This window comes from Genypterus blacodes, unplaced genomic scaffold, assembly GCF_046128005.1.
Source record: "Genypterus blacodes isolate CSIRO-AG114 ecotype Tasmania unplaced genomic scaffold, CSIRO-AGI_Gbla_v1 ptg000133l_1, whole genome shotgun sequence".
In the NCBI taxonomy this organism is placed as follows: Eukaryota; Metazoa; Chordata; class Actinopteri; order Ophidiiformes; family Ophidiidae; genus Genypterus; species Genypterus blacodes.
Window position 1 is genome coordinate 3,685,431 of NW_027466935.1, and position 6,107 is coordinate 3,691,537.

Consider the following 6,107-nt stretch of genomic DNA (forward strand, 5'->3'; position numbering starts at 1 on the left):
ACACACACACATACACACACACTCATATTAAAATGCATATTACATCTTTATTTATCAATGCCTCATCCCAGCATTATGACTTTTAATGCTACAACAGTAAAGATCTATTATGACTAAAAATGGCCGCCAGATCATTTTTGCCCTGCAGTTGGTATTGCATTAATTCTACACAAATATCATTAAGTTATCCCAAAAGTAACACATTTGGTCAAGACATGGTTGTACAAAAATGAGTCAACGATGGATGTGGCAAGAGGAAGAGGATCAAAATGTACTTATTACACAGAAATATGTCAATGCTGTGAAACATTCCTGTGAGTTGCATACTACAATGATTTCCACTTAAGATAAGACACAACACTGATGTAATCCTTCCAAAAGAAGTCATACCCAACTCATAAATATCAACTGAGAATAAAAGAAGTTTCAGAGGATGGGAAAGCTCTGAAACAAATGGAAATGTGTTGATCTCCACCTTACACACAAACTGCGAAACACTATATGAATCATTGTGCTCATAGTCAATTCATTGTTTACTTTGCATTGTACCTATACTGTGGTTTAAAGTTTGGTTTTCCCAGAACAAATTCTGAATTAGATCTTGAAAAAGGGACAATTTCTGTACAGTAAGAAGCTTTAAAGCCCCCCGGCAAGGATCAAAATACTACAAACTACTGCCCTGTGTGTTGCCATTCTTCTGTAGTAATGAATAATATGGAGCTATACGACCAGAAAAATGAATCTCAAGCGATTACAATACAGATCTCCATGTTATTTCTCTCATCTAAGGTCTTACTTTGAGGAAAATCGGAATTCTTTAATGTTCTTAACAGCACAATGATCCACGTCTGCTTGTCCAACTGGATATGTTTGTACAATTTAGACACACGAACAAAATCTGAATCTAAGACTTAAACCGTGATGCTGCATTAGATCTGACATACACGTAAGAGGGAGAGCATGATTTGTGTCCTATACGTCTCATGCCGATTGTGTGACAGGTTGTGTCTTTTCATAAACAATGTTGTGGATTAATACATAGAAAAAGATGACAAATCTCTTTTTTCTTTTTAAATGACCTGTTGGTGGTTTCTCCTGTTAAATACTTCCACAAGGTACTTTTGGTTGTGAACATAACAGATTTGCAAGTAAGAGGTACTGGTTTGTTGAAATTCTTCATCTATACAACAGGAATGCAAGTGTTCACCAAACTCACAGTTCACATCCTCAGTTCATCTTTAATGATAGTATCTACGTAACTAACAGCAAAGGACATCTCTCAATACGTGATCTTTTGACTTTTGCATTTTTTTCCACTCTTGTAAATAGCTGTACATAATTCTCCCCGTTTCCCCTCTTTGTACATATGTTTGTTGGGATATTTCGTAATTTTTCCATGACTCATCGATGATTTCGACAGCTGCTGAACCCTGTACAGACATTTTTGAAGATATCTGTTGAACAAAAATCCCATACATGACAAAATAATGATCACATGCAAAAATCCTTCCATCATTTCCTGCGCCACAATTGGTTATATATCTTAAAATGTATGTATTTCCTTTAAAAAATATGCTAGAAAAATGAGAGGCTTCCTGTTGAAAATGTCATTATTACCAGACTAACTTCTTTATATTCCGCAACAGTCATCCAGAGATCTTTCCTTCGGACTGAACTGTAAGTTTGGTGAATAAATCACAGCCCAACTAAACAAAAGTCATTTTTTGGTGTTTCAATGAATGGAATCCCATCCCAGGTTCATTTTTCATTTGATACTTTTTCTTCAGACCGTGTTGACCTGGAGAGATCTGGGGCCGTAGACACAATTATTGCTAAGTATCTAAGAAAACCGCTGTATAAAAATGCAGAGCGCCGACTACCACCTGCATGCTGTCCAAGCATTGGTCTAGAAGTCATAAAAAAATGTACAAAATAAATGTGCTGCAAAACAACTACCGTTTCATATTATAGACATATAAATAAATGTACACGTGTTCTCCGACAAAGCAGATGTACCTCAGTCAAAATGTGATTTAAGTCCCTATCGTCAGCGTCCATTCCTCCCCCCCTGTACATCTGACCTCCTGAAAAATAAACCAGGGTACACATTCTGTTTCTAAGGCAACTCATACGCCGGCTAATGAGAGACACGTGTTAAGTTTTCCCTTTGTAGGAGTTGGAATCCCCCCCCCCCCTCCCCGGTCGATCAATATTTGAGCCACGGGTGAGCCGCGATGGAGTCTTTGCTGCGGTCCCCGTAGTCGTACAGCAACTCTTCGCCCTCGTCGATGTCCCGAGACGCCACGAGGATGAGGTGAGGAACGCCGTTGATGTCGTGGAGTTTGGTTTGGCAGTTTCCGGTTTTGCTGTGATTGATCAAGCGACCCATTCGTCCGGTCTCATTGGTGGCGTCCACACTGGAGAAAAAAGGGTAGAAAAAAAACACAATTAACGGAGGAAGAACTGACAAATTGTTAACGTATAAGCACAGAATGAACGACTTCAACGTTTCTACAGTAAAATATACAAAACACAAGTGTGACTGCACCGTACCAGTAGGTTTTACAGAGGTACTGGAAGTAGTACATGTAGCAGCCGGTGGCAGGGTTCTGAGCGTATTCGGCCTCCCTCTTTTTGGCATCAGGGATCTCGAGCAGGTCGCCGTGGTACTCCACCACATACTCGCCTTTCTGGAAGCACCGCGTGGCAAACACACCTCTGCCCTTCCCGTCTATATGCTGCATCTTTACCGACACATCAAAAGGTAGAATCAGACATTTGAAAACGCCACGACAAATGACATAAGAAGAAGAAGGGTAGAAGCAGTTTCTTGTGGCACATTGTTGAAATAAAACCTGCTTTTTATATACTGATCAGATTACAGATCGGGTAGATTGCAGCATTATGATGAGTGAGGCTCAGAATTGATCAGTGATTATGAATATAAATGCTGCAAGAAAACATCTCAAGAGACAGGCGATGACATGAGCAGCAGATCGCCAAATTTGTGTTGATCAAAGCTCCTACTCCTGCTCAAAACTCCAGTATAACCTGCTGCTGTGACCGTCATCTGCACACCAACAACTAGGAATCCAGCATGAAATGTCACGAGGACGTTACTCGGGTTTAAATATTCTGATCCCTACGACTATGAGCTCTTTGTCTGCGATATAAATAAAGTGACGAGGAGAGAGAGAGAGTGAGAGAGAGAACATTCAGCTCTGTCTGCGTAGTTTTCATAGTTTGTCTGCCATGACGTCACCGAGTCTGTAGGAGCCTTGAGGGCGCTCTATGCTCCGGCTCAGGAATTATCAATGGACAACATTGTTTTGATTTGTAAAGACAAATCTCACCTCCATTCCTTCCTCTATTCCATTTGTGATGAGGTCGTCAATTATCTTCTGTTGTTCATACTGGTGAATGAGAAAAGAGACAAGGTTACTGTAAAGGAACACACACACACACACACACACACACACACACACACACACACACACACACACACACACACACACACACACACACACACACACACACACACACACACACACACACACACACACACACACACACACACTCCTACCTTAAGCTCTGTTTTACTCTTCCTTGAGCTTCTTCTTATCGGATAGTAGTCAGTAACTTTGTGGTTCTGGGAGATTTTGCCCTCTGTGCTGTAAAGGAAACAAGGAAAAACATTCAGTAAAACATCTCTCACTTTCAAAAGCTTTCCCTTCCACCCTGCAGCCATTTAGGCAAGAAGGAAGCACTCACATTCTCCGCGTGGGTTTCTTTCCTTTGACCTTGTACCGGTTGCCTCTCCTCTGAGGGCCGTGGCGAGTGCTGCTGCTGTTGTTGGTCTGGAGAGGAGTGTGAGCTACGCCGTTGCCGTGCGGGAGCTGGAAGTCGGCGGAGGATCGAAGGCAGCCCTGAGCGCAGTGGAGCTGAGGCGGTGATGGCTGTGCGTCTGACCAGCAGGGGGAACACTGGCCGTAGTTCTCCCGGTCCCTGAAGTCGGAGGAGTCCTGCTCGGTGGAAGTGATGACGGCGTTTGTTCTCCTGCCTGACAGAGCAACAGGACAAAGAGGAGAAGAATCACACTGCAGCTCTCCAAACGCAACAATCTGCACTTTACAAGAATCCTCAAAGATATAAACTTATAAAATCATATAAGGGAATGTTTTAAGTTCGACATTGACATTAAGTGACACACAAAAAAAAAAAGCTCTTTTGTTGTCGTTTGAAGCTTTTCAGCCAGTAAACACGTCTACGTCTACATTTGTGCTACAGCCTCTGACAAAATGGTGTTTGGGGAAATCTTGAATGCTGCCTTCTGGCCAGAATCCAACTACTCAACTGCACCGTTCATTTGATTATTGGCATAAAGACAAACTACAGAGTGAGGTTAAAATGGCTGCATGCGTGGTTTGTCTTCATTTGGTGAAGACTTAAGTACAAACATGCTTTAATAATTTAGCAGAATGGTAAAAGCTCTATTTTATCTTTCCAATGGGAAGGACACAAACCCAAACAGAAGCACTAACTGGAATGACCGACGCTTACCCTCTTCTTCTTGCCTCCGAGTGTCGTTTTGCAGGAAGCATTTCGGAGAGTTCCTCCCGTCCTGTTTCAGCCTGATGGACGTTTCATCGTGAACAGGCGAGGCCTTGGCGCAGTTCAAGACCGGGACTAAATGGCTGCTGCGGATGATGTCCTGTGAATACAGAGGAGAACACTGCTGGAGATCCATCTTCACAAACTGGGTCAACTTGGTCCGACTGATGTGTGTCTGGACCCAGGGACAGGGCTGTCTATATATGACGCCAGAGTCACGTTTAGGACGCCGCCCACTGCTCTTCTAAAAGGTGGTGAAGGTACCTCTTGAGTGTGTAGGAGAAACCTGTAGCCCCGCCCCCAAAACCAAGCCCAGTCTCACAACCCTAATCTGATTAGATTAACACTCAAGAGTAATGGGGTGACGTTTTCTATCAGGGCTTAAACAGAAATGATGAATACATAATTAAAACTGTATATTTGTCCGTACCTGAGGGGGAAATTGCCCTGTAACCCCACCATCATCAATCATCATCATCATCATCAATCATCCAGGGTCTGACTTTCTCCTCACTTGACCTGGGACATCATTATTTCCCTTTAAAAATAAGATTTACACTCTTCAAATTCCTTTTTTCATCCACCTTTTCCTTAAATCCTTAAACTTTTCCATCTAGTCTTTCCTACACTTTGGTCTGAATCAGGATCATGACTGTAAACAGCCCTTTGACACCATAGATATGCTGTCTCATGGGCCAGATAAACAGATTATAAACACACAAAAGAGCTTTTTACTCAAATGACAAAAGGTTTCCATGATCAATGCAGTGTTGATCAATCATGACTACAGATCTAATCGCAACACGCCCACACCACACACACACACACACAGGCCCGGTGGCTCGTCAGTTCTCTGTTCTTCCAATCAAACTCAACTCCGTCGCGTTATTTGCAGTGTTATCCGCCATTATTTTTGCAGTGTTGCTGAACCAAACTGAACCCACATCCGAGTCTGTTCTGGGCCCCGTCTAATGTAAGATGATACCGAGTGTTGTGTTCCCAGCTGACGTAGACAGACACATGTACGGGTTCATTCAAGCTAACCTTCAACTTAAACTGCACCCACACTTACGAGAAAACAACAGAAGAACATTATATAGTATGTTTATTAGTCAAACGCATATGATTACATGTTAGTCACAGAGTTAAATCCTCTCCTGAGTGCCGGAGTCTGATGAAACTTACCCCGTTCATGTCCGACTTGTTTTCGTGGCTTCTCGCTTCGCTTCGAGGGTGGAAAAATAAATGGGAGTCTCCAGTCGGTTTCAAAGAAGAACCTGATCCTCTTAATACAACGAAGTCCTCTCCGCACTCCGGCCTGGTCCGCAGCGGGCTGTGTTGATGTGAATGTGCCCTGCTTCTGTTGTTGTTGTTCCAGGATCCCTCAGCCAGCAGCGCAGCTCCCACGGCTCCTCTCCGCCATATTTCAACACGGGGAGGTAGAGGAGCGGAAGCAATTGCGCCCTCTGCAGGCTCACATTGACACGACAGTGTAT

At 43.0% G+C, this 6,107-nt stretch overlaps 1 protein-coding gene across 1 annotated transcript; it reads right to left on the bottom strand.

Moving 5' to 3' along the window:
- Positions 1-152: 152 nt before the first annotated feature.
- On the bottom strand, positions 153-5,925 carry kmt5aa (lysine methyltransferase 5Aa). Its single transcript, XM_076164116.1, has 7 exons — positions 5,797-5,925; positions 4,561-4,711; positions 3,772-4,060; positions 3,584-3,671; positions 3,354-3,413; positions 2,554-2,744; positions 153-2,417 (listed from the first exon to the last, which is right to left on the bottom strand). Exons 1-7 carry the CDS (start codon positions 5,803-5,805, stop codon positions 2,207-2,209), a joined length of 999 nt encoding a protein of 332 aa, XP_076020231.1. The 5' UTR covers positions 5,806-5,925; the 3' UTR covers positions 153-2,206.
- Between the last annotated feature and the right edge of the window lie 182 nt (positions 5,926-6,107).

Coding starts and splice junctions, on each gene's coding strand:
- kmt5aa (XM_076164116.1), bottom strand. Junction 2,745..3,353: donor GAATAGAGGAAGGAATGGAG/GTGAGATTTGTC, acceptor GTGTCGGTAAAG/ATGCAGCATATAGACGGGAA. Junction 2,418..2,553: donor TACCTCTGTAAAACCTACTG/GTACGGTGCAGT, acceptor TTTTTTCTCCAG/TGTGGACGCCACCAATGAGA.